Source organism: Danio rerio, chromosome 24 (assembly GCF_052040795.2).
Source record: "Danio rerio strain M-AB ecotype USA chromosome 24, GRCz13ab, whole genome shotgun sequence".
Classification (NCBI taxonomy): domain Eukaryota; kingdom Metazoa; phylum Chordata; class Actinopteri; order Cypriniformes; family Danionidae; genus Danio; species Danio rerio.
Genome location: NC_141044.1, coordinates 9,722,322 through 9,749,630, shown reverse-complemented (window position 1 = coordinate 9,749,630; position 27,309 = coordinate 9,722,322). Strand labels below are relative to the sequence as shown.

The 27,309-nt window shown below is 36.9% G+C and overlaps 1 protein-coding gene across 37 annotated transcripts in view; it reads right to left on the bottom strand.

The window, feature by feature from the left end:
• si:ch211-285f17.1 overlaps nt 1-27,309 on the bottom strand; it is a 288,027-nt gene that overhangs the window by 127,927 nt on the left and 132,791 nt on the right. For 31 of the 37 annotated variants that reach the window (XM_087309215.1, XM_087309218.1, XM_087309237.1 and 28 more), the window contains exon 2: nt 8,418-8,710. In XM_087309215.1, the coding sequence (XP_087165341.1) occupies nt 8,418-8,710 (293 nt within the window). Of the gene's footprint in view, nt 1-8,417; nt 8,711-12,254; nt 12,517-27,309 lie in introns of those variants that run through there. The other 6 variants (XM_087309216.1, XM_087309219.1, XM_087309246.1 and 3 more) reach the window with 1 other exon arrangement.

The following is a 27,309-nucleotide window of genomic DNA, read 5'->3' as shown; positions in this document are numbered from 1 at the left end:
CATAATTTTGGTGCAAAAAAAAAAAAAAAACTGACGTCGCATTATACAGTAAGGAAAATAAGTATTGAACACGTCATGATGCTCCTGGAAAAATATTACTAAAGGAGCTGTTGACATGGAATTGAACCAGATTTTGGCAAAAAAAAAAAATAAAAATTACAAGAATAAAATTTTTTTTTTTAAATAAAAAATGAGACAAGGTGAAAGTACTGACCTAGTGAAATGTATTTAATTTTCTGTGTATGATGGCAGCTAAAAGACTCATATGGCTCATATGTCTCATATGGACAATTTAGTCACATGCATTGCTTAGGTGTGAGTTTTTCACAGTCTTCAACAAAGTGTAAAAATCTTGATGGTTCTGTGGGTCTCGACTATCAAATCTGATCTTTATTTTGTAGTCTCTATTATATTCAATTCAGGTGTTTGGGTGGGCCATTCTACAGTTTGATTTTCTTTCTCTGAGACCTTTTAAGAGCTTTATTGACAGTGTTTTGGATCATTGTCTTGCTAAAAAAAAATGTCCACCCTGGTTTAATCTTCATCCTTCTGGTAATGTAGATGATGGGCTGCAGCAGATAATATTAACACAACGACGAAGGGCAGAGGGTTGCTGAAGAACTACTGAGAGATTTCAGCTGCTGTCTGGGCTTTCCACGCTTTTCTACACCTCCCTTTCTTCATCTGTTCAATACTTTTTCGCTGTGTCATTTCATTTTATTACACAGAACTTCATTTGTAAACTAATTATTTGTTTTCTTTGCATATATGGATTTCTTTGGTTGTTACAATATCTAAATTTTAAGTCAACAGCACCTTTATGAATATGTTTTCTGAGAAAAATAGTGACGCTCTCAATACTTATTCCCCCATATACATTCTGCAATGTGAATGCAATTTCACCAGATTACCCGAATAGCTCTATTTGGAGAGAATTCATGATTTTAGATTGATTGTGATGCTTTTGTAGGGAGGTACAACGGGATAAAATGTATTAAACATATTATAAGCATGGATAAATGCTACAATGAAAAAGCAAAAGTGAAATAAAAAGCGCTTTAAGGTTTTCTGGGGAGTCTAATACAGCATTCAGATGCTGAAACTGTAAAATAAATGTCAAATGTAAAATAAAACAGTATAGTTTTCAATGTATAAATACTTTAATACACTTAATCTATGTTAAAGCTACAAACATCTTCATTTCAAGAGTTCCCACTTAGATATGCTTAGCATTTATAGCAGGTTTAGCATGCTGTCTCGGGAGAGAACACAGAGCTCGGAGATATTTGAGCCCAGGGCTCCCGCCCAGTCAATAAGCTTATCAGGGGCTCTGAGATCAGGTAGGTCTCGATAGCTCCCCCTTTAAAAAAGGGAGAGAAAGGAGGAGATGGGGTGGAAGTGGGGAATCTTCTGAAACGAAGATAGAGCAGTAAGGAGAAAATGATCCATTTATAGTAAACTAGGATCACTCTGATTGGATTATTACTGATTACAGATGAGCGGCCAGCAGTGCTTAATCATATCACATGCTCCCCTCGAAATTAGTTTATAAAACTTCACTTCTTGTACCCAAATGGTATAAATATATAAGATATAGATATATAAATGCTGACACCGGCACAGGCCTTAAAGGGCCATGACACCCCCCACTTTCAGTTAAAGTCTACTTCAGAATTTTTTCAAAAGATCCATGATTAATGGGCATGGAGCTCCGCAAGCATAGGGCAGGAGTGGGCGTGGCCAGCAGGGGAGAAGGGGAGCGAACGACTGTTGTTGACAGTTAGCTCACAAAATGAGACAAACCGTGAGGAGACGCATGAGTATATAGTTCACAAAGTTAAAATGCAACGAAATAAACAGTTATTTAACGCCCTGCTACATTTGTTATTCGTAATTTCATATACACATAACCACAATTTATATCATTATAAAGATAAGTGTGTTCATATAAACACTATAAATGAGGATTCTCCTTCGATCCCCGGGTCTAAATTATAGGTCTGAATGCAGACTCAGTGTAGCAGGTCTCCTGACCTGCCTATTTTAACCATTAGCCCTGTTGGTAATCTGGAGGATTTAGGCAAACACAGCAGCATGGCGATGTGTCTAAATGTGAACTAACTCCTGATAAAAGTCAACGTCTGCCATTCTTCAATTCTCGTACTGCTCTCCCGACAAAAATGCTTGCAGCACACACACAGCTTTGCTGTATAATCGGCCCTGACAAGATCGCGGGGAAAAAACATGCAACAAACCCCGTGGATCATGGAAACAAACACATAAGAGCCTTCATGAATGGCTACTGCGTGCCGTGGGTCTGTGTCTCACAGCTTGCTTGAAACTGGCAGGTCTGCCTTCGGAAAGCACGTGCTCTCATGAATAATTATGCAGCCGGCTCTTCTCAGAGGATAAGAAAACTCCGCTATGAATAATAATGAGAAACAGACGCGTCATCATTGCACTTGCAGTACTGCGCTACATCGCCGATTTAGATCCCGCCCCAAAAATCATTTTAAACCCGGAAGCTAAAATTAAATGACAAAAGCTCAAAATTATCCAGTTTTCCCCACAATTAAAGCTGACAGGTGCTAACATTGTCTTAACTGATGCTCAACACACACACATCTGTTAATATAAAAAAAAGTTCTCCAGGGTGTCCTGAACCTTTAAGAACCAATATAAATGACTCTTTCACATGAACTTTGGTTCATGTAATGAACTGTAATGCCAAGTCAATGTTGCAGATCCTGCAAATCCTAACTGCAACTATTTAATGATAGATATATAAGCAACTTGAATGTTACTTCCTGCTCCTACCTGGCTTTGAGTAATAAACCTGATGCAGTAAAATCTAGGTGAATGAATGATCAAAGAAATATTTTTTACTTTCTTTTCCTGGTATTGCAACATGGGTTATTTGTGTGATGATGACATGATACTGCACTTACTATTCATTGGTTTTAGTCATGTGGCTTTAGTCATAAAATTTATAACCATCAATTTCCATTAAAGGTTTGTGCAAAACTGTTGCTTGTGGATTTAAAAGTTTATATAAACGTGTAAATGTAAAAACTGTCATGTACGCATGTAATGCATTTCAATTAAACACAAGTAACATGACTAAAACATTTCCCCCTCACACTATAATTCATAAAAAAATAAGGCATTTTGAGGGATGTAAACAAAAACAATGGTCCCAATGTATTTTCAAATGTATACATTTTTAATGTATACATCTATAGCTTCTAAGCTTAGCTTCTAATATCTATAGCTTCCAAGAATCAAAAAAAAGAGACACATATTGATTAATAATGCTATGGTATCTGTTTCAACATGAAGTTATGATTGAATTTCCTTTTGTTACAGTAATGAAATAGTTTGATAACAAGCAGGAAATGTTCATGGGCTAAAGACATCACCACATTGAAATGGTCTATATCATAGTCATTGCACTAGGCATTATTTTTCATTTAAAAAGACATATGTGTGTTATACAAGCATTATTACATGGCTTTCTGGAATACTTGGTTCTGATTGGTCAATCATGACACTTTAATATTTATTCTCAAATAACAGTGCACATAAATGCCACCACAAAGTCATTATAATGAGTGGGGGAATGGCAGTTTTCTTTAAAGGGCACGAATTTTACCCCTTTTTCAAGATTTTAGAGAAGTCTTTTATGTCTCAAGAATGTGTCTGTAAAGTTTCAGCTCAAAACACCCATCAGATTATATATCATACTTTTAGAATATTGGCTTTTCTGCTTTGAACACAATGTAGCTGTTTTTGTTGACTGTGCCTTTAATGCTAGTTCCACCATTTCCACGTGCCAGTCAGAGTGGGTTACAATCTCAGCCTTAGCTGCATCAGATAAACAGCACAGTGACAGACTTGAAAAAAGCAGATCTCATGTAAAGTTTGTGAGAAATACTACAGTAAGAATTTTCCCAATGATTATTTGATGTATTTGTTGTGGAGTTGCAACGATGTTTCACACAATGTCGTTACAAAGTTCATGCACGCACACACACACACACACACTCACACAAACACACACACACACACACACACACACACACACACACACACACACACACACACACACACACACACACACACGCACACACACACAGCATGTGCGTATAAATTTGCACTGATTTTGCATGGCAAATGTGACAGGATACAGGTTAATAATCACTGCTGTATGGATATCCGTTATGTTTATGTGTTATGGATTGCAGCGTCTTCTTTTAGAATTGTCCTGATATACGGCTGTGGTGATAAACAAAAGACGGTAAAATTGCTGTAACTCATTACAAACATGCAAACATTTAAAAAAAAAAAATTTGATCCAATTGATGATGATTGATGATCACAGTGAGCTGATAAAATCTTTTAAACCCAGTTGCTTTGAGCATGTCCTGTCTTATTGATATGATTAAACGAGTTACTACATAGACATACGCACCAGTCAATTAAATTGGTGGATGGGCAAAGCTACATTGTGGTGGGCCTTAAACTGTGAGGGATTTGGATCCAATTTTAACATCAGAAAATAAAAAAGAGACTTTTTGTCTTTATATCGCCCCAATATGGCTGAGGACACACTATACCTACACACAGTTCTGTCCAAACAGCAATAAAAAGATGATCATGGTGGAATCATTCATCTATATTAGACAATTATTTATAGCTTGACATATCTTGTCAACTCCTAAAGGTTGTCAGAGTTAACATATCCATTTATGTTTCATTCATGTATTTTCTTAAAACTGATTAAAAATGACTTGAATGTACCTGACCAAACCATCCCCATTGCCAAAAGGTCCAGAATTTGTCCTTTTAATTATTTTATGTAATTTATATTATATATTTATTATATAATAAATAAAATACATTTATATTTAACATATGTTGTAATAAAGTGTAATTTTAAATAATTATGGATAGTAATTTGAATCCCATGGAGCCTCAAAGCCACAATAATGGGACGCGAGTCACGTGACATAACCCACAGCGTAGTAACATTTGAATCGTTGATGGGACATTCATACTGAGTTACGCTGTGAGTCGAAAAAAGCAACAGAGGCAGAAAAGGCAGGCAGCTGCGTCATTATCAGAAAATATTGAGCATATGTTCAAAAAGACTGCCAAACAGGGTAAAGCTAAAGTTACTTACTTCCTAACAGATGAAAATCTGTCCCTATCCATGAGGTTCTAGGCTAAACTGACCGTCCTTTATATCTATTGACTTGTCCAGTACATGACCTCTCTTCCCTATCATCATTTTTTTTCTATCCCACAAAGGCTTTAATAGCAAGCGGAGTCCTCAGCTGTCAGATGTCACTTCACAGCAAAAGGTGCTAATCCCGTTACGTCTGTGTTTTTTAGGCTGTTTGGTCACTTGATTCATTTAATTCTGATCGGATATAAATCCGATCGCTCAAACCACTTCAGAAGGTGATCTGGGATGAATTTCAGATGAAACTGGACAGGTCTAATAATTTTTTAGACAAAATTAATATAAATAAAAACAAATTATGACCTGGAGAAAATCTGACCTGTGCCTGAAACACCTGTAGGTGTGTTTTTTTACACCAAAATTCTATTAAAAAACATGGTTATTATAAGTATAAAACATGTTCTTACTTTTCAGGCCTGTAGCCAGGGGGTATTCAGGTGGTTCGGAAGACCCACTTCTCACAAAGGTCCAGAATTCGTCCCATACATGAGCTCATTTCTCCTATTTTGACTGCTATGCTATTATAATTAATGAAAATAATCCATCGTAAAAGGCTTGAAGACTAAACGGAATCCTCGGTCGGCTGTTGCCTCGGTGGGACTATAATCTGATGTAAGAGAAGTCTTCTTTAGCTACTGTATTGTTTTTAAACAGAGAAAACAATTCACAGGTAACTTTTATTCTAAATCTTGGACCTTATTTTCTGAAATAATAAAAAGGTGTAAAGCACCAGAAGCGGACCATATTAAATTTGGCTGTTGTCCAGGAATTTTTAGATGTACTTTTTTTTTTTTTTTACCAAATAAGCTAGAAAAATTCAGAAGAATTCATTATTATTGTTTTATTATTATTGTTGTCATCATTATTGTTATGTTTAAATTATTATTTTTTTAATTAAAAATCCAAATTGTGTCCTCAAATTGTTGAGGACAGTTAAATGTGTTGGCCAGTTTGGTTTTTTGTCTATAAATGACTATATATATATGTCTATGTACATGTCTATAAATGTTTTTTTTTTTTACTTAAAAACTTTCCTATGACGTAATAAATGTGTATTTTAAACTTAGTCTTTAAAGTTTTAATTTTTCTTTATTGCTAATTTTTAGGAAACATTTTTAGAACATCAAAAAGTGTGGTTATGATTACATCTGACTAGCTAATCCAGCAAAATACTCCACTAAAATGCAGTATTTAAATCTCATAGGTAAATAGAAACTGAGGCGTAGAACTGCCAAAAGGTCCACTTTTTGAGAAAAAAAGAACCACCTTTTCACCAGGCTGGCTACGGGACTGTGGCACCATCTTGTAACTGAATAATAACAATAATAGGTGATGTAGGCTGTTTGTAAACAATTTTTCTTTCTGCAGGCATTGTATATTTTTATATCTGTTGTGTTTTGTAGCAGTCATAGCTCATCTATAAGAACAGGTAAGGGAGAATATTCATTCATATCACAGACCCATAGACCTATATAAAGTGAATCAATAACAAATTTTGAATGTATTTAGCATTCTGCAGAATGTTTTCGAGACTATTTTAAGCTGTAAGTCAGCAGGATACATTAAAATCACACGCATAGTTAGGGAAGGCAAATAAAATGATACTTAGTGGGGCAGACAGTGCCTGAGACCTCCCAAGCTCAACAGTGGCCTACAGTTTTGCAATGTAAATCTGTACCGCAAGCAGTGCGCTCTAATTGAGCACCATCAGGGCAGATGTGAGACTGCCCTGCTGATATTCACGCTACCTTACTTAAACCTTTCTCCAAAACAAGAGTTTTGAGTTTGAGTTTTCTTTGAGTTGCCTCTTTTCAGACTCACATCGAATAGAGTTTGCCAAATACAGCAGGTAGATTCAGCATTGGTCATCCGTGAAAAAGAGCAAACTAATTAGTTGTGCAGTTATGAATAAGAGCACAATAACAGAAACTGAAGTGACAAAAATAAGCAAGTGACACTGGTCAAGAAGAACACAAAGACGCAATAATTACAGTGAAAATGGTATAGCTTTGTTTACAGTTAGTATGTGTACATCAGTAGTTTTGGCAACCCATTGATACGTACCCCTATATACATTTCTGGAGATTGCAAAAGACATCCCGGCAGGTACCTTTTTTGGCAGTTTTTGTTTTCGCACATCCTCTAGAGGCCGCTGTGTAAGCTTTTTCAGATACCAAATTTCTCTCGCGAGTGTCGCACGCTCCTGTTGTTTTCGTAAAAATCCACCAGAGGCCGCTGTGGACTGACTGACTAACTGACTGACAGACCAATATCCCCACCTACCCCCTTCCCTAAAGCCAACCAATAGTGTTTTCAAAAGCACCGATTGACGTGATTACTCCCTTTTCTAAACCTAGCCGACAGTGTTTTCAAAAGCAAACTGAAAAAAAACCCTTAAGGCTGCCAGATTTTTACCACGTTTTCGGATCTTTCCACGTTCTCACCCTGTTATTTACTTGTTTATTTTATTTTTTGCCTTTTATCTTTGTTTAACCTTCTTTCTGGGTACGTTCTTCACTGAATTTAAACCCCGTTGTCGTGGTGAACTCCTATCTGTGTCTCTGGTTTGCCTACATACATGGTAAGCTACTGGGCAAACTGGTAACAGCAGAAACGCTGTCTACACGGATTTAAGCGATCAGCTTAAACAGAAGCCAACAGCAATGTCATAGTTCCCTGTAACATTCATTTGGTAGACAAAAATGCAGCCATACTCTGGCTATGTAATTCATACTCTCCAGAAATGTATACATGGGTATGTTTTCACAATGAGCCTGTGTTGAGTTATGGTTTTCCCTCTGTAGAATGAAAATACAGACTACTGCCAATTGCAGGTGTGGAAAGACACAAAACATATGCTATTTTATAGTCAGCTATTCTCTGTTTGGTGTGTTCATGCAGAGCTTTTTGGTCGGGACCAGACACAGCCCAACGCAAATCGATAACACAACTCGGTATGTCCTGTGAGTCAAGGATCAGAAGGAAGTATTGCATAGCTGACTATAAAATGACAAACAAGAGATACTTCACTCTTGTAAAGAGATTTAGGGCTGTCGTTTAACAATGTTTATAATGCTCATCATTCTTATTTCCTTATGTACATTCATTTCTGGAGCATTCGGACTTCTGGAGCCAGCAATGGCAAACAAACAATGTTAGCGCATGTCTTCACCTGTTCTCTGAGTCTCTCCTGATGGCCCATTATGGCAGAGGCGTGGTGCGGATACTTCTGCTTCAGATGTTCCAGAAAAGCCTCTCGTTTTTTATCCATATCCGAGGGCTGCATGGCCAGGATCTCCCGTGAGCTGCGCGCTCCACCCACAGTGTGTCTGCGTGGAACCCCTGCGCGGCTGGATTTGGCCTCACAGCGGTTACCAGAGCTGTTAGCAGAGACAACCTGCTGTTTACGGGTCAGGTGTTCGCTGTCTTCACTGGAAGTCACCTTTAGATTACCCTTCAGAGGCTCTATGGAAAAGAAAAAAATACAAAAAGTGTGAATATGTTTTATTTTCATTCACTGACCTCATTTGAATGTTGTTATGTAAATACAGACATTTACCGACACACACACACTATATATATATATATGAACTCTAAAGATGTCCGATGGATGACTCTCGTATAGAGTGCTGTCAGGACAAGTGTGATTTATTAAATAAAGCTGTCAGGTTGATTATCCTCAAGCTAAAGTTTCCCAAAGCCAAAAGCAGCAAACGTGTCCTAACAAAGCTAACTGTGCACAGCATGCTAGCACAGTGTAGAGTGTTTACTCGTATCAAATGTGGCACGCACACCCACAAGACATGCACATAATATCACTTGAAATGTTTGAGATGTAGATATAGTTTCATTGAGATGATTATAATTGAATGCTAAAGTAACACAAGCACATTCTGTCATATTTAGTTAGCGCTTTGCAGATGCTAATAGCACTGCAGACAAAGCTTCTATGAGGCAATCCAAGGTTAACAGTAATGCTGTGGTACACAGCAGAGAACAGAGGAAGTTTTTCTTTTGTAGGTAACAAGCTAGTCAATTAATAAATAACCATGCTATCGGCTAATCTTCAACATATGTTTACCATTAAAGGAACTATAAGTAAAAAATATTGCAGTTTTATTGTCAATACACAAGCAGCATGTAAAAACTTTTTTAAAAATGAGACTGTTTAGATGGATGTTTATCATACACGGTAGTATATTCATGTAAAGGAATGTTTTTGGCGGGAAAATCAACGTGCCACATGCTGTATAGAGTCTCTCACTGTTAATTTACACATAAAAATGTACAAAATAATGCTGAAAGAGCTATTCTATACTATAACTTTAATATGACCCCCCCCCCCCAAATACACACACACACACACCTTTTGAACATGTAAACCTTTTGATTTTTACAATTTTACAATACATACAAACATATTAATATACATTGAGCATTCCTCAAACAAGATCATGGTTTCCGCTACATTCATTCTTCCATGGTGGGGCGCCACGCCAAAAGTCATCCCGCCACGGCTACATTACAGCTTCTCATTCAAAACATTAGATTTTTTTTAATAGCGGGTAATAATCGCACCAAAACGTATTAAAAGGTAAGTGAATTAGAACAGCGCAAACTTTTCTGTGACTGTAGTAGTGCTGTGCGTCATTTGTTTAACCCTTTAAGGTTACGTGCTGACCGGCTGACTGACAGGTGCATGATGCATGAGGCTAGCAAACACGATGTATAGCCGTTTCACTTTACTTCAGGATGCATTAATATCCCTCTGTAGGTCTATTAGAGACATTCATAAATATTCCTAGCAAATCTAATAAATGCTGGAGACATAAACACACTAAATCGCACTTCAGCAACATTTATTTGAGAGCGCACAAGAAGGTCTGCACGCTCTTGAAGCGGCTTATATTTGAGCGGGCGTGCAAGAAGTTTTAGTGCACAAGCAGAGGAAATCGGCACGCAAGCTAAGAGATCCGCATACTGTAGGCTATTATATAAATGCGATCTCGACTTCTAATAATGCGCTCACAACATTTGTCATTGACATAACGCCACAGGTAGTGGTAGATCTGTGTAAAAAAAAAGGCCTGCCGCCACAGCTGGAAAAAATCCTAGAGGAAACACTAAAGGTACATTAGAAACCCCCATATTGAACACACACATTTTAAAGTAGTTTGACTGTACTTAGAAAGCCTATTTGGCTAATATGTAGCTACATAATAACATTTGGGGTGACAGCATGTGCAGTTTATGTTGTAGAACAAGATATTCAAGTATTGTCAAGCCATGACCACAAAAGAATGAAAAGGTTGCTAACATGTTGCCAATAAACAGGGCTTTTGAATTGAAGCACATTTAGGGATGCTGTTTTATACAAAATGTTACAGACAGTGGCGCCCGAAAAAAATTTTCTTAGGGGTGGCAGAGTAAGGCCACACTGAATCTTGGGGCGACAAACAAAAAAATATTGAATTGTGTATATATTGTGAATAATGAGTAATGTTATTTTTGGTTCTGGTAAATTAAATAATTAAGTTTTAATTAATTTCATTAATTACTCTTGAAATGTTGTAATTTTTTCCTTAAAATAATTCAGCAAGTACACTTGCAAAACAAATAAAAAAAAACAATATTTAGCTAAAAAAAACACCTTTCAGGTAAGTTATTTTTCACATACTTTTATTGTACAACATACAGTTTATTCCATGTCTAAAATTAATGAAGATTAATGAATTAATTAATAAAACAAATGAACAAAAGGCATTACTACATACACACACTTACTATACAGACCCTAATACTTTCATTTATCCATGCTCCTTTTTAAGCCATAATATAATAATACATATTCTTCTATTGATGTACCTTTTTGCAAAATACACCAACAAAATCATTGAGATTTTTGGCCCTTTTAAGTCAACCAGCAAAATAATGGAGTTGCTGAATAAACTCGAATCTGAAAAGTTGATTTAAAAATGCATCTATTTATTTATTTTTTTTGCATTTGTGATTTTCAAACAGATAAAACTAAACTTTTTCATTTCCAAAATAATAATTTCTTAATAAAAAGTGTGCAATCTCAGTGAATCAGTTACATCAGTGGCGGTGATCAATCCACAATAATTTAGTGGTGCATTTTATATATTAATGAATTTATTTATTGAAATATTGTAAATTTAGGTAAGTGCATTTAAATCAATAACAGTACCAACTAAATCTTATTGGGGTGGCCACAGGGGTGGCCAGAGTTTACACAAGGGTGGCCGTGGCCATCCCTTGGGGAGCCCCTGGTTACAGACAGTTTTGTGAAAGATAGGATTGAGCTTGCAGCACTATCCCATTTTTTCTGTTATGTATAAACAGTGACTGACTGTTGCGCAACTCTAACAGAATTTAAATTAAATCAATGCTGTAATGTGATTGGTTATATCAAGGCACTGGGCATCCAAGTTACACCATTACGCCTCCTCCAGACCCTGGTATCATTCAATAATAAGACCATTTCCTGACAAGGTGCAGAGGCGAAAGTGCTGTGTCAGCAAAACTACTGTTGGGAATGGCCTGCCTCTCTGATGTATTGCCCTCTTTTATGAAGCTGGCACACTAATATTTGTACCTAACATGGACATTTTTCATAATAATGGGCACTTACAACTGATTTTGAGATATGGCCTCGGGAGATTCACTGTTTTCGCCATATTTGAGAAACAGCAGGCTAGCATTCGCCTTGACTCATTGCTCTTGTTGTGTATAAAAGCCCATCAAATGGTGGATAAATCAAAGTGTAAGAGTGTAAGGCTGAGAAATCCTGAAACCCATCCTCCTCCCATGTACGCCTAGTGTCACAGGACAGCAAGCTATCAGGTCTATTTTTAACTGCTAAGCTATACACACACACACTTGTACACACAAGTGTAAGTCAACAAGAAAATCAAGAAATCCCGTTTCATTGAGCAAACATTCATCCCTTTGCTATATCACATCTACATCAGCTTCATGGAGCCCTTACCTTCCCCAGGCAAGTCTGTCCTGTTCATGTCTCCATGTTCTGCCATGGTCTCCAATACAATGACCCTATAGACACAGGATTTGAGAGTATGTCCGAAGAGCAGCTGTTGGCCAGATTCCAAAGTCTCTCATAAGAGTGAAAGACGGCTTGGCAGTTTACTTTAATGGAGTCCAGATTACTCTCAACCCTCTCATGATCAACACTAGAAACTTGTCAATTGAAAACAACCCGCTGCATGCTGAGTGTGCGGGAGTTTGTGTATGTGTGTGTCCTCATTCCCAGACCTAAAAAGGTGACGGTGACGTTAACGTTCCCATGTAAAGCTTAGCGAGGGGCCCTTGCCAACAGGTGCTAGAAGCAGACTTCCTCTCTCCTTCTTTTTTCATAAGCTGTTTTTTTCGTAATTGTTTTTCTAACATGTATCGGCGTCTTGCACAAATGAGGTACAAAATATTAGCTTTTTTCCTGTAGCTTTTAAGATTTTAAATGTTATTTTATATATATTTTTTTGTCTAGCAAATGTGAATTTACTTTTGTGTAATAAATAAACTCAGAAACTGACAGAAAAAAGTCTTGTGGGACAGTCAAAGTTAACTGAAATTAGTATGTGTGGTTTATTTGTCATATGTCTGTGGAACTGAAAATCAAAATGATTTGTACTTCTTATTTAAACTGCTTATTTAAAATGAGCTTAAGCAACACAATTCTGGAGATTTCTTTTGGGAAACTTATTTTATTATGTTTAGTTTATTTAAATTTGTCAGGGTTATGGAGTTAACTTGTTAACAAAGGTTTAATGGTGGAACCAATTCTCATTTTGTCTCCTTAACCAATCACCTACTCCCTAAAACTTAAGGCAGACAAGCCCTCTAGCACTGTTTTTCTCGTTCTTTCAAACCCGCCCTCTATTTCCTCACTTCCCATTTACAATCCTATAACCCTCTCTTCACTCCTAGGTTGAACTGGGGGGTCCAATCACTCTACCAAAATATTACAGAGACGGTACCCCCACTCTGAGTCTCTGGGCATCATCGTAGGATGCCTGATCAACCTACCTACCTGTTCACTGTTTATCGTCTTACTTCCCTTCCCCTTCATCCCACTGTTATCTTACTATCCCTTTCATAGAATAACGTCTAAGCTCAATGTGTGGCATGGTCTTTGTCGGTAAAAACGGGATAAAAAAATATGTTGGGATACCATGAGTGAATTGTGTGGATCCCTGAGTTTTTTAAAAGTATATTATAGAATCAGCAAGCAAACAGCAAAATGTAAATTGAAGTATTTTTATTTTTATTTTGTTTAGTAAAAAATAAGATAATTTTATGTCATCTATAGCAGTGATTCCCAAAGTGGGGTTGCAAAATAATGAGGAGGGGGTTCCAAAAATCTTTCATATGTTATTAAACTACAAGAATTACCGGTAACACTTTATTTTGATGGTTCCTTTTGCAGATTTTGTTGACTAAAATTTGCATTGCAAGTGCATGTCAATTACCTCTCATGTCAACTACCTGCTTAATATCTGTTGATACTGCTCCTTCAATAGACATTTAACTGACTATAAGAAACTCTGCAAATATATGTCAACACAAAAACCCTAACCCCAACCATATCCCAACCAAACAGTCTACTTATAATCTATTGAAAATAAGTTGGCATCTAGATGTAATGTAGCTTAAATTTAACAAAACACGTTAAAGGGACCAACAAAAGGGTGAGATTAAACAAGATAATTAGTTAAAATAGTGAGCGATTGGTTCATATTTTACATTTCTGTCCTTTTAGGTCATTTTTTGATCATCGATTGGTCTCACGCAGTCAAGTGATGCGATTTCTCAGGTTAGTGTTTACCAAGCTTGAACTTTGCAACCCATCGAACAGCGAAACTTATTGAATGAGCTTGCGTTGCAATGTCTGACACATTCGTATACATATGAATGGAAGTCTATGGGGAGAAAAGTCCAGTGTGACCACAGCTTCACACTGAAGCAACAGCAAAAAGCGTATTCAACTTAGTCTTAAAGCCTTCTTTGATGGTTATTTTGGCATTTTATTATGGCAAAATAGGACAAATGAGCTTAAGTATGGGACAAATTCTGGACTTTTGTCAGTGAGGAGTGGGTCTTTCTAACCCCCCCTGACTACAGGCCTAAGTATATTATGTCTTTGGTTGTGTGTACAGTGTATAGAAAATCTCAATGCAGTACACTAAGGCATCAGTATATTTTTTTTTAGCCATATGCCACACAAAATGATGCATCTAAACTTTTTTTGTTGGTATTTTTGCATTTATTATGATGGGGCATGTATAAAGTTGAAGAAAGGGGAATGGTATTGCGAAAGGTGTGGATGCCCACCACGCAGTATCAATTAGACTATTTGAATGTTTTAGCATGGCCAGTTGTTAGCTATTTTTAGCAAAATCAAACTAGTTCTTTTAAAATGATTTACAGAGGAATGAATTTCCTAAGAGGGAACAGATTCCAGCTTTTGAAACTAATTCTTAATTCCCAAACCCTTGCTTGTAGTCAAGCAATGAGTACCTTTTAGAATCAACTACCAGTCTTACATTGTACCTAAGAATGATTTTTTTTTTGTGAGGGATTTAAAATGTCTAAAATAACTGCTTATATTATATGTCCAGTACTTGAATTTGTCAGTTGTATTGCGTTAAAACATAATGTAATGCATCATTGTAACCTATTCTTGGAAAGCTTCCTGTTGTTCCCTATAAAAGTCACTCCTGTTTGTAGAAGCTTTCTTTTCTGACATGGTGTGTCTAACGTGAAGTGACTGTACGGGAATTGTAATCCTTTAACAGCTGAAAGAGGGCGACTGCTCCACAGATTGTCCACAAGTAGATTATTCATTGAAGTGTATTTTAAAATGTTTCAAATATCTTCTATAAACCTGTTCAAGCTTGTCATTACATTAACGAAGCATGCAATATTTATGTCTGCGTTCAAACGCATACAGTGCGTAACTCATAGTTCAGTCAGCTCAGACAGACTAATGCATAACACTTGGGAAGGAAAGGGTCCACACTTGTATGTCTTGTGTTGTTTTTTGCTAACTAAACACAACTCCTCATGTCAGGTTTGATGCCATGAATCATTTAAGACATGTGCTATCTGGTTTGGTGTTGTCCTATTAAGCTAAAGCACAAAAGGGTGGAAAATGTCTACTTTGTTATAGTCAACTATCGTCAAGTGGTTTAAAAATTTTAACTGTAAGTTAAACTATAAATGACTAACAGAATTAAACGTTTCCTGTCACATTTTGTATTATTTGACATAATAATGTATATATAGTAGTTTACTGTAAATTATACATTTGTTGTTTATCTTTCCAGATTATTCATTTTCTATATTCATTTTCTTGTCGGCTTAGTCCCTTTATTAATCCGGGGTTGCCAGAGCGCCAACTTATCCAGCAAGTTTTTACGCAGCAGATGCCCTTCCAGCCGCAACCCATCTCTGGGAAACATCCACACACACATTCACACACACTATGGACAATTTAGCCAACCCAATTCACCTGTACCGCATGTCTTTGGACTGTGGGGGAAACCGGAGCATCCGGAGGAAACCCATGCGAAGGCAGGGAGAACATGCAAACTCCATACAGAAACGCCAACTGAGCCGAGGTTCGAACCAGCAAACTTCTTGCTGTGAGGCGACAGCAGTACCTACTGCACCACTGCCTCGCCCATCTTTCCAGATTAAGAAAAACTAATTGGAAAATGCTTGAAAAGTACCCAGAATAATAGAATGACTTATATGTATATGAGGTTTTAGCATGTGAGACATTGTTAGCAGTCGTATAAAGTACTAGAGACCCAGACTTAAGTAAAAGTACAAGTACAAAAAGTACAAGTCAAAAAGTGACTTGAGTAGACTCTTTAAGCACCATACTTATGTGGAAGTACTAAAGTATTAATATTTTTTGTACTTAAGTATTGCAAGTTATTAAAAAAAACAGTCAAAAGACTTCATATTTATTTGTTTATTTTAAATATCTTTTTGGGGGGCACGTGATTAAGCAGAATGAAATGAAACATAGTTTATATGAACTAGGATAACGTGGTTCTCTCACGCTTGAACCACAGATCTGACAAATTATAACAGCTTTAACACACACACCTTTCAAAGTTGTGTGTCACAAAAACATTCCGTGATCCACTCAAAACGCTATTGAAACCAATTTTCAGATTGCAAATTACTGGTTGTAAATGCTGTAAATGAAAGTTCTAAACATTCCACCGGAAGACGCTGGTCGCTATGGCAGCCTCCATGCAGCAGCCAAGAAAAAGGTCTACAATTGCAATGAGTAGGGGTGTGATTTTCCACTGGTCTTACGGTTCCCGCTCGCTTTTTGAGAGCTGACAGGCGAGGTCTTACACCCCTATGATTGGTTATTGTTTTCACCTGCTCAACAGAAAGGGCTGCGATTGGCTTTAGAAATGAAAGTGATGTTCACCCATGGGTAATGAGAAAAGCCACGGTTACAGTTTATATCCGCATAATACGTGGTTATCACAGGTAATCTATAAAAGACACAGTGGAGAAAACTTGCACCTCAGGCACGCTCGTGTCAGGATCCACAAGTATCGCTTTAACAGCCGAGAGAAGAGGAAAAGTTACCACAAAAACAGGCCAGTGGGTCAAAGAGAGAGAGAGAGAGAGAGAGATGAAGTTTTACAGCATTTCTCTGTAGTAGTGAAATAGCAGCTTGTGTTGCTATGCCGCCTTCATTGTAGTAAGAACGTTATTTACTAACTGAAGTAAAGTTGTTGATTTAAAAACTTCCAGTGCATCCCTTGTGGCAAATCACAATGTTAACCAAACTCTTCAGGTCCTTCCAATTCAATCCAAAAAATGTCAAACCATTAACAATTTAACAATCATTTAGCTATTACAAGCCAAAATAACCAGCAACTGACTCAGAAGACCATGAGAAAACATGATACCGTCCAAAAATCCACAAAATTCCTTCATATTGTCCCAATGCAAATCGATTAGGTTAACTTAACAAATTTTTGTGGATTTAACATAAAAAAGTAAGTTGTACCCCAAAAATAAACACAAATTGTGAAAACGTACCCCCGTATACATTTCTGGAGAGTGTGAATCATGTAACCAGAGCTACGTATGGCTGCATTTCGTCTTTAAAACGAACGCCGATGGCTTCAATTTCTTTTCACACTACACTCTCCGAAATAAAGGTACAAGGGCTGTCACTGGGGCAGTACCTTTTCAAATTGTACATATTTGTACCTGAAGAGTCCATATTGGTACCTCAAAGGTGCATTTGGGTACTGATATGTACCTTTGAGGTACCACTAAAGACTCTTTAGGTACAAATATGTACCTTTTGAAAAGGTACTGCCCCAGTGACAGCCCTTGTACCTTTATTTCGGAGAGTTTACCAGCTGACCGCTTAACTCTATGTGGACAGCTTTTCTACTGTTACCAGTTTGCCCAGTGGCGCGCCACATATGAAACATATCAATATTGTATCAATAATGAGCCTGGGTTAAAAAAAACTCAAGAAGTGTGTTGGTTCAGCTCATTTTAAATAAGTATTGAAAAAACAGAAATGCCTACAAAACACACTGTAAAAAATGTTTAGTGCCTTAAATTATTTTGTTGAATCAAATAAACATATACTTACATCAAACAAACTGACTTAATCTATTAAGTTAAATTTTGCATAACTTAAAAAATGTAGCTGAAACCTGATTAACTCATTAAAATAAGTTAAAGCATCCTAAAAATACTTGTTCCCTTGACTTTCTGACATTAGATATTTTTAGTGCACCAGTAAAATTCAGAAGTTCAGATGTCGATTAAGCTCTTCCACATGACACATATAGCCCACTGCTTACATTCCTCACAACCACAAGCCCTAACAGCACAAATCTCATCTCCCAAAACCACACAATCCTCCTCACACTGAACAATGCTGGGGAAGTATAACCACAACCAACCCTCTTTACCCTGTGAAAACACTTTCATCCTTCTTCGCCTCCTTTAACGTGCAATTTCTGGTCACAGATCACAATGGCCTGACATTCAGCTGAAAATCGAACATAGCGTGTTTCTTTAGTATGGAGATGAGTGTGTGTTTATCCCGGGGTCAGTGGTGTAAGGTTGTGCTCAGTAATGGATTTATGGAGGAATGTGTGGCTGTGTGCTCTCACTCATAAACTTTCATCTCCTCTCTCTAAAAACAATGTACATCTCTCTTCATCTCTCTCTCTCGCTCTCTGGTTGGACAGAGCTCTTTTGTGTAGTTGGCAATATTGCGTTACTGCAGACACAGACTGACTTTAGGGATGATAGTGTCATTTAATGAGATAAGCAAATCTTACAGTTTTTATAATCCTAAAAATGCCTCTCAAAACCAGTTCTTCAAAATAAAATAAAAAATAAAAAATGTAAGTTTGTAAAGTTATTAATTAACAAAAAATAAATAAAAAGTTGTCAATTACTTATTAATTTGTTTGAGTATATTGGCAACCAGTGTTGGGGAAAGTTACTTTTAAAGTAATGCATTACAATATTGAGTTAATCCCCAAAAAAGTAACTAGTTAATTAGTGTTAATTCATTATTTTTATAGAAAGTAATGCATTACGTTAGTTTTGAGTTACTTTTGCGTTACCTCGCTGAGACTTGATCTCTTTCAGAACTTTTTTTCCTTTTTAATAGAGAAGTTTTTCAATTAACATCGCACTGAATAACCAACACCTATTTACTATAAAAAACATCCATCCATCCATTCATCAATATATCTATAGTCACTCTATCTGTTTGTCCATCCATCCATCCTGAAGCAGCGCAGACGGACCCACAATTTCGTTTGGCAACGCTTGACGTTAAGCCTGGTTTATACTTCTGCGTCAAGTGACCGGCGTAACCCGCGGCGCATGCAACGCGCGTGGCTCTACATTTATACTTCTGCGCGCTGTCTCTGTTGGTCTGCATGAACACTTCCGAAACGCTAGTTAGCAGTGAAGTGTAAATTTTCCTCTGTGTCGAGTTTCTTCGCTGCTTTTTTGCGTTTCCTGAACACTTCCGGGATGTACAAGTGGCTCAAACTCGCTCATTTTGAGGCAGGAACCGGCGGACAAGCAACAACTTTAACTATGAGGTAAACACAAAACAAAACTATCCACCAGGAGCTCCTTCATGGGACTCCAAACTTGTAAACAATTGCTCGCGCCATTCGCGCGGCTCTCGGTCCAGCCCAGACTCGTCAGCGATACCAAGCCGACCAATTACAGAGCTTTGTTGCGACGTGTAGTTACATTTTTGAGAGGTGCACGTCAGCTACGTCCATGGCCATGGCGAAGGGCTATGCGTCAGCACCATAGCATACGCCGGCGTTTGACGCAGAAGTATAAATCAGCCTTTACCCATTCAAAGTGAATGGAAATCGTTGACGAAGACACCCCGTGTGAATGAGGTGTAAGAGCAGAGCTTATTAATATTCATGACCATTCCAAATACGGTCAAAACTTTTTCCAAAAGGAGGTCATAACTAAGCATATAAAAAAGTATATATTGTATCTTTTAGATTGTTTAAATCATCTTTTAAAACACAAAACTTTACACTCACTTATTTGTGAGGTGTGCATTATTGGTTTGTTTTATGTTTCTAGGTATATGAATTTATCTATTTTGAATGTTTTATTTTAAATGATTCAATTTTACTGTTACTCAACTGTTTTTATGTCTGTAAGCACTTTGAAAATTAAGTTATAAAGGTGCTATATGAAAATAAATTATTATTATTATTATTATTATTATTAAAACGTTTCTGTAGAACTGTGGATCTTATCTAAGTTATCATTCCTATTGTGGTAAATCAATGCATTCACCTTTAATGTAGCCTTATTTGCTCTATTTTAAGTACATATTCACCTTTAACACAGCAGTTTTGGATTATTGACTATCATTACATTGTATTATATATGTTGACATTATAAATGTCATCAGCCATATATCGTTGACCACTAAAGTCTGCAGTAAAAGAGAGCAGATGTTTTTCCCACTGAAAGTTTACGATCCACAGACCCTTTCACATACACACATATTTATAGGCGTCTGTAAAACAGGTGTGGAGTAAAGGTTGTGTTACAAAGTCTGTTATTGTTTGAGTTTCTGCATGTGCACTGATGAGTGAACTGATTTATTTAATAGTTTCCACTGCAAATAGAGGGCTTTGTGATGCTGTAATGGTGCCACAATGCGGCCTGGTGACATTTTTTCCCTCTCTCACAGGAAGAGTTCAGCTTTCAGCCTCCAGTATCTGTTTACAGTGGAAGTGATCTTTTGATCTGCAAGCAGAAGAGTAGAACCGGATAAGAGTGTCAGAGTTCAGTCTGCTCAACGCTTGCCTTTCGTTATCAGATTATGGTCTTATTGCTTTACTGCACTTGTAGTGCTTGTATGAGAATAAAACTAAAAATCTAGTGCTCAAAATATGCTTACATATTTAATGCTTAAAAAGTTAAAACTTTGTCCATCCATTTGTCCATACATGCATCCATCCATATATAGTCTATGTATCTGTTAATTCGTCCAAACATCCATCCATGTATCCATCCATGCATCCATCCATATATCTATAGTTGGTATATCTGTTCATTCATTCCAGCTGCAACCCAGCAATGGGAAACATCTATACACACTCATTCACACTCATTCACTACGGACAATTCAGCTTACCCAATTCACCTCTATCACACGTTTTTGGACCGTAGGGGAACCCCGAGCACCCGGAGGAAAACTCACGCGAACACGGGGAGAACATGCAAACTCCACACAGAAATGCCAACTGTCCCAGCCGAGGCTCGAACCAGCGAACTTTTTGATGTGAAGTGATTGTGCTACCCACTGCTCCACCATGATGCCATCCATCCATGCATCTACACATCCATCCATATATCTATTTGATCATATATCTAGCTCTATTTGATCGTCCTTCAATCCATCCATCCATCCCTTCATATATCTAGTCAGTCTATCTGTTTGTCCATCCACCCATACATCCAAATATCTTTAGTCATTCTATTTGTTAGTCCATCCATCCATCTATCCATCCATCCATTCATCCATCCATCCATATATCTAAAGTCATTCTATCTGTTTGTCTATCCATCCATCCATCCATCCTTCCATATATCTATAGTCACTCTAATTGTTCGTCCATCCATCTATCCATCCATGCTTCCATCAAATATCTATAGTTGCTCTACCGTTAAGTCTTTCCATCCATCCATCTATCCATCCATCCGTCCACCCACATATCTACAGTCACTCTATCTGTCCATCCTTCCATTCATCCATCCATCCATATATCTATAGCTATTCTATCTATCCATCCATCTATCCATCCCTCCATCCATCAGTCCTATATCTTTTGTCACTCTGTTTGTCCATCCATCCATCTATCCATCCATTCATCCATCCATCAATCCATAGTTACTCTATCTGTTCCTCCTTTCATCCACCCATATATCTATAGTTACTTTATCTGTTTCTCCTTCTATCCATCCGTCAATCCATATATATCTATAGTCACTCTGTTTGTCCATCCATCCATCCATCCATCCATCCATCCATCCATCCATCCATTTATCCATTCATCCATCTATAGCTACCCTATCTGTTCCTCCTTCCATCCATCCATCCATCCATCCATCCATCCATCCATCCATCCATATATCTATAGCTATTCTATCTATCCATCCATCCATCCCTCCATCCATCAGTCCTATATCTTTAGTCACTCTGTTTGTCCATCCATCCATCTATCCATCCATTCATCCATCCATCAATCCATAGTTACTCTATCTGTTCCTCCTTTCATCCACCCATATATCTATAGTTACTTTATCTGTTTCTCCTTCTATCCATCCGTCAATCCATATATACCTATAATCACTCTGTTTGTCCATCCATCCATCCATCCATCCATCCATCCATCCATCCATCCATCCATCCATCCATCCATTCATCCATCTATAGCTACCCTATCTGTTCCTCCTTCCATCCATCCATCCATCCATCCATCCATCCATCCATCCATCCATATATCTATAGCTATTCTATCTATCCATTCATCCCTCCATCCATCAGTCCTATATCTTTAGTCACTCTGTTTGTCCATCCATCCATCTATCCATCCATTCATCCATCCATCAATCCATAGTTACTCTATCTGTTCCTCCTTTCATCCACCCATATATCTATAGTTACTTTATGTTTCTCCTTCTATCCATCCGTCAATCCATATATATCTATAGTCACTCTGTTTGTCCATCCATCCATCCATCCATCCATCCATCCATCCATCCATCCATCCATCCATCCATCCATCCATTCATCCATCTATAGCTACCCTATCTGTTCCTCCTTCCTTCCATTCATCCATCCATCCATCCATATATATCTATAATCACTCTTTATCTACAAATATACAATATTTGAGTGTTGTTTTTGAAGTGGCCATTAGAGGGAACTCTATCTGCACTAATTCATACAATCTTTTTTTCTAATAGTTTTCATTCTAAATGACAATAATGTGATTTATTGTACTGTGTTGTCGCAGGGAATTGTTACCACAAGTGTATTACGTGACAGTTTGAGTATGTAAGTTAGCGCACAGTTGGTCATGACTGACCCTTCCTCTTAATAAAGTGAATAAAGAAGCCCTCAGCTGTGTGTTTGTCTCCGTGTCAACGGTCGCCCTGCCAACAGAGGGGCTTGCAGCACCCTGACGAGATGAGATGAGGGAGCCGCCTGTGAACAGCTGCTCACACACACACAGACATAAGCACGCACACACACCAGCCCTAACTGTGAGAATTGCATCTTGATTATATTTGGCAGAATGAACTCATGGATCATTCCTCGCTCAGCTGGAGAAGAGACATCCAAAGGTGTGTGTGAATGAGATAAAGAGACAAAAAGAGAGCGAAACACAAGAAGTAAAGAAGATAAAGCAGGAATGCCCTATATGCACACAAAGGTTTTTCAGCCATTTATAAACCTTCTGTAAAAGGTTGAAGAAAATATTTTCAATTATAAGGTTCGTTTTATGGCATAGATAATGTAATTTAATAAAAAAATATAGTCAGTTAGAAAGACTAAGAAACAGCATACACTTGTATGATAACAATCACCTCAGGTACTGAATATGCTTTATTCAGTGTTAAATGCTACAAATGTTAGTTTGGCATAAGCTCACTCACTCCTTCTAGCTAAAATAACCCCTCTAACACCTCAGTTGAACAGACTGTTAACAATGTATCTACTCAATTTGGGAAATTTCTTTTTGACAAAATGAGTAAAAATATTTTGCACATTTTTTTTTCAGAGTACACACATTGTGTGTGGGGGAAAAGAGACAAGGCAATGACACAAGCTGCAGAGTGTAAGAACAGAGGTTATTAATATTCATGACCCTTCCAAATATGGTCAAAACTGAACTTTTCATAGGGGTTATAAATAAGCATTTAAAACCATTTTTGAAGAATTGTTGAACTTATCTAAGGTAAAATGTTGAAGTGACTATTTTCAATTTCATAAGGTTCGTTTTATGGCTTGGATAATGTAATTTAATAAAATATAGTCAGTTAGAAAGACTAAGAAACAGCCTACACTTGTATGATAACAATCACCTCAGGTACTGGATATGCTTTATTCAGTGTTAAATGCTACAAATGTTAGTTTGGCATAAGCTCACTCACTCCTTCTAGCTAAAATAACCCCTCTAACACTTCAGTTGAACAGACTGTTAACAATGTATCTACTCAATTTGGGAAATTTCTTTTTGACAAAATGAGTAAAAATATTTTGCACATTTTTTTTTCAGAGTACACACATTGTGTGTGGGGGAAAAAGAGACAAGGCACTGACACAAGCTGCAGAGTGTAAGAACAGAGGTTATTAATATTCATGACCATTCCAAATATGGTCAAAACTGAACTTTTCATAGGGGTTATAAATAAGCACATAAAACCATTTCTGTAGAATTGTGGAACTTATCTATAGTAAAATGTTGAAGTGACTATTTTCAATTTCATAAGGTTCCTTTTATGGCTTGGATAATGTAATTTAATAAAATATAGTCAGTTAGAAAGACTAAGAAACAGCCTACACTTGTATGATAACAATCACCTCAGGTACTGGATATGCTTTATTCAGTGTTAAATGCTACAAATGTTAGTTTGGCATAAGCTCACTCACTCCTTCTAGCTAAAATAACCCCTCTAACACCTCAGTTGAACAGACTGTTAACAATGTATCTTCTCAATTTGGGAAATTTCTTTTTGACAACATGAGTATGAATATTTTGCACATTTTTATTTCAGAGTACATCACACATTGTGTGTGGGGGAAAAAGAGACAAGGCACTGACACAAGCTGCAGAGTGTAAGAACAGAGGTTATTAATGTTCAAGACCATTCCAAATATGGTCAAAACTGAACTTTTCATAGGGGTTATAAATAAGCATTTAAAACCATTTTTGTAGAATTGTGGAACTTATCTAAGGTAAAATGTTGAAGCGACTATTTTCAATTTCATAAGGTTCCTTTTATGGCTTGGATAAAGTAATTTAATAAAATATAGTCAGTTAGAAAGACTAAGAAACAGTTTCAACTTCTCACGGCTGAACAGCAGCATACACTTCTATGATAACAATCAGCTCAGGTACTGAATATGCTTTATTTATGTGAAATGCTACAATGTGAGCTTGGTATAAGCTCACTCACTCCTTCTAGCTAAAATAAAACTCTTTAACACTTTAGTTGAACAGATTGTAAACAATGTATCTACTCAATTTGTTAAAAAATAAATAATAAAGAAATATATATATATATATATATATATATATATATATATATATATATATATATATATACAAAGCACTGACACAAGCTGCAGAGTGTAAGAACAAAGCTTATTAATATTCATGACCATTCCAAATATGGTCATAACAGAACTTTTCATAGGAGTTGTACATTCATTCATTTTCTTTTTGGCTTAGTCCCTTTATTAGTCTGGAGTCGCCACAGCGGAATGAACCACCAACTTATCCAGCGTGTGTTTTAACGCAATTGATGCCCTTTCAGCTGCAACCCATCTCTGGGAAACATCCATACACACTCATTCACACTCATACACTACGGACAATTTAGCCTACCCAATACACCTTTACCGCATGTCTTTAGACTGTGGGGGAAACCGGACAATCTGGAGGAAACCCACGCAAATGTAGGGAGAACATGCAAACTCCACACAGAAATGCCAACTGAGCCGAGGCTCGAACCAGCGACCTTCTTGCTGTGAGGCGACAGCACTACCCACTGCGCTACTGCATCGCCCTCATAGGGGTTATAAATAAGCATATAAAACCATTTCTGTAGAATTGTGGACCTTATTCAAGGTAAAAGGTTGAAGTGACTATTTTCAATTTCATATGGTTCCTTTTATGGCATAGATATTGCCATTTAATAAAAATATAGTCAGTTAGAAAGACTAAGAAACAGTTCATACTTCTCAAGGCTTAACAACAGCATACACTTCTATGACAACAATCAGTACTCAGGTATATGCTTTATTCAGTGTTAAATGCTACAAATGTGAGTTTGGCATAAGCTCACTCACTCCTAGCTCAAATCAACCTCTCTACCACTTCAGTTGAACATACTGTTAAAAATGTAGCTACTCAATTTGTGAAAATATTTTTTGACAAAATGAGTATGATTATTTTGCTCATGTATATTTCAGAGTACATCACGCATAGAAAAAGAGACAAGGATCTGACACAAGCTGCAGAGTGTAAGAACAGAGGTTATTAATATTCATGACCATTCCAAATATGGTCAAAACTGAACTTTTCATAGGGGTTATAAAAATTAGCATATAAAACCATTTCTGTAGAATTATGGAACTTATCTAGGGTAAAAGGTTGAAGTGACTAATGTTAATTTCATAGGGTTCCCTTTGTGGCTTAGATAATGTAATTTAATAAAAATATAGTCAGTTAAAAGATTTATAATTTCATTTAGCATGAAAGGTCATTTAACTGCAAGCACCGTCAGGAGTTGCATTTCCATACTTCAGTCCAGTTTCTTTATTCATTCTGTTAATGGGCTTTGCTAAATGTCGATTTATGTTTTAACACAACAGTGCTGAAATGGCTTTATTAAAATGTGATTAGAATCCATTCACTGCTCTGAAGCAAGATAAGCACCTTTAAATGTCAGTGCTTTTATTCAGACATGACTGCACCCCATCGTTTCCCTCTTTTCATTCGGTCTCCCCCCATTAAACGTAAACTGGCACTGTCCCACATAATCACATTAGAATAGAAATATGTGGTTTCAAAGCTGCTTCATATAAACTATGTACACATAAAAATGGGGGTTTGCAATTAGTAGTAATCTGAACACAGCAAATAATAATAATAATAATAAAAATAATAAAAATAATCATAATAAATTTTAATAATAATTAATTAAAATATAAAATTAATAATATAATATAACATAAAATAACATATATGATTTTCCTCTGCTAAATAGGAAAATAATGTTAATAATAATAATAATAATAATAATAATAATAAAAATAATAGGGGCAAAGCAGTGGCGCAGTAGGTAGTGCTGTCACCTCACAGCAAAAAGGTCACTGGGCCGCTGGTTCGAGCCTCGTCTCAGTTGGCATTTCTGTGTGGAGTTTGCATGTTCTCCCTGCGTTTGCGGGGGTTTCCTCCGGGTAGGCTAAATTGTCCGTAGTGTATCAGTGTGTGTGTGAAGCACACAAGCACACAAGTGTGCTGGAAGGCATCCGCTGCGTAAAAACTTGCTGGATAAGTTGGCGGTTCATTCTGCTGTGGCGACCCTGAATTAATAAAGGGACTAAGCCGACAAGAAAATGAAATGAATGAATAATAATAATAATAATAATAATAATAATAATAATAATAATAATAATAATAAATGTTAATAATAATAATAATAATAATAATAATAAA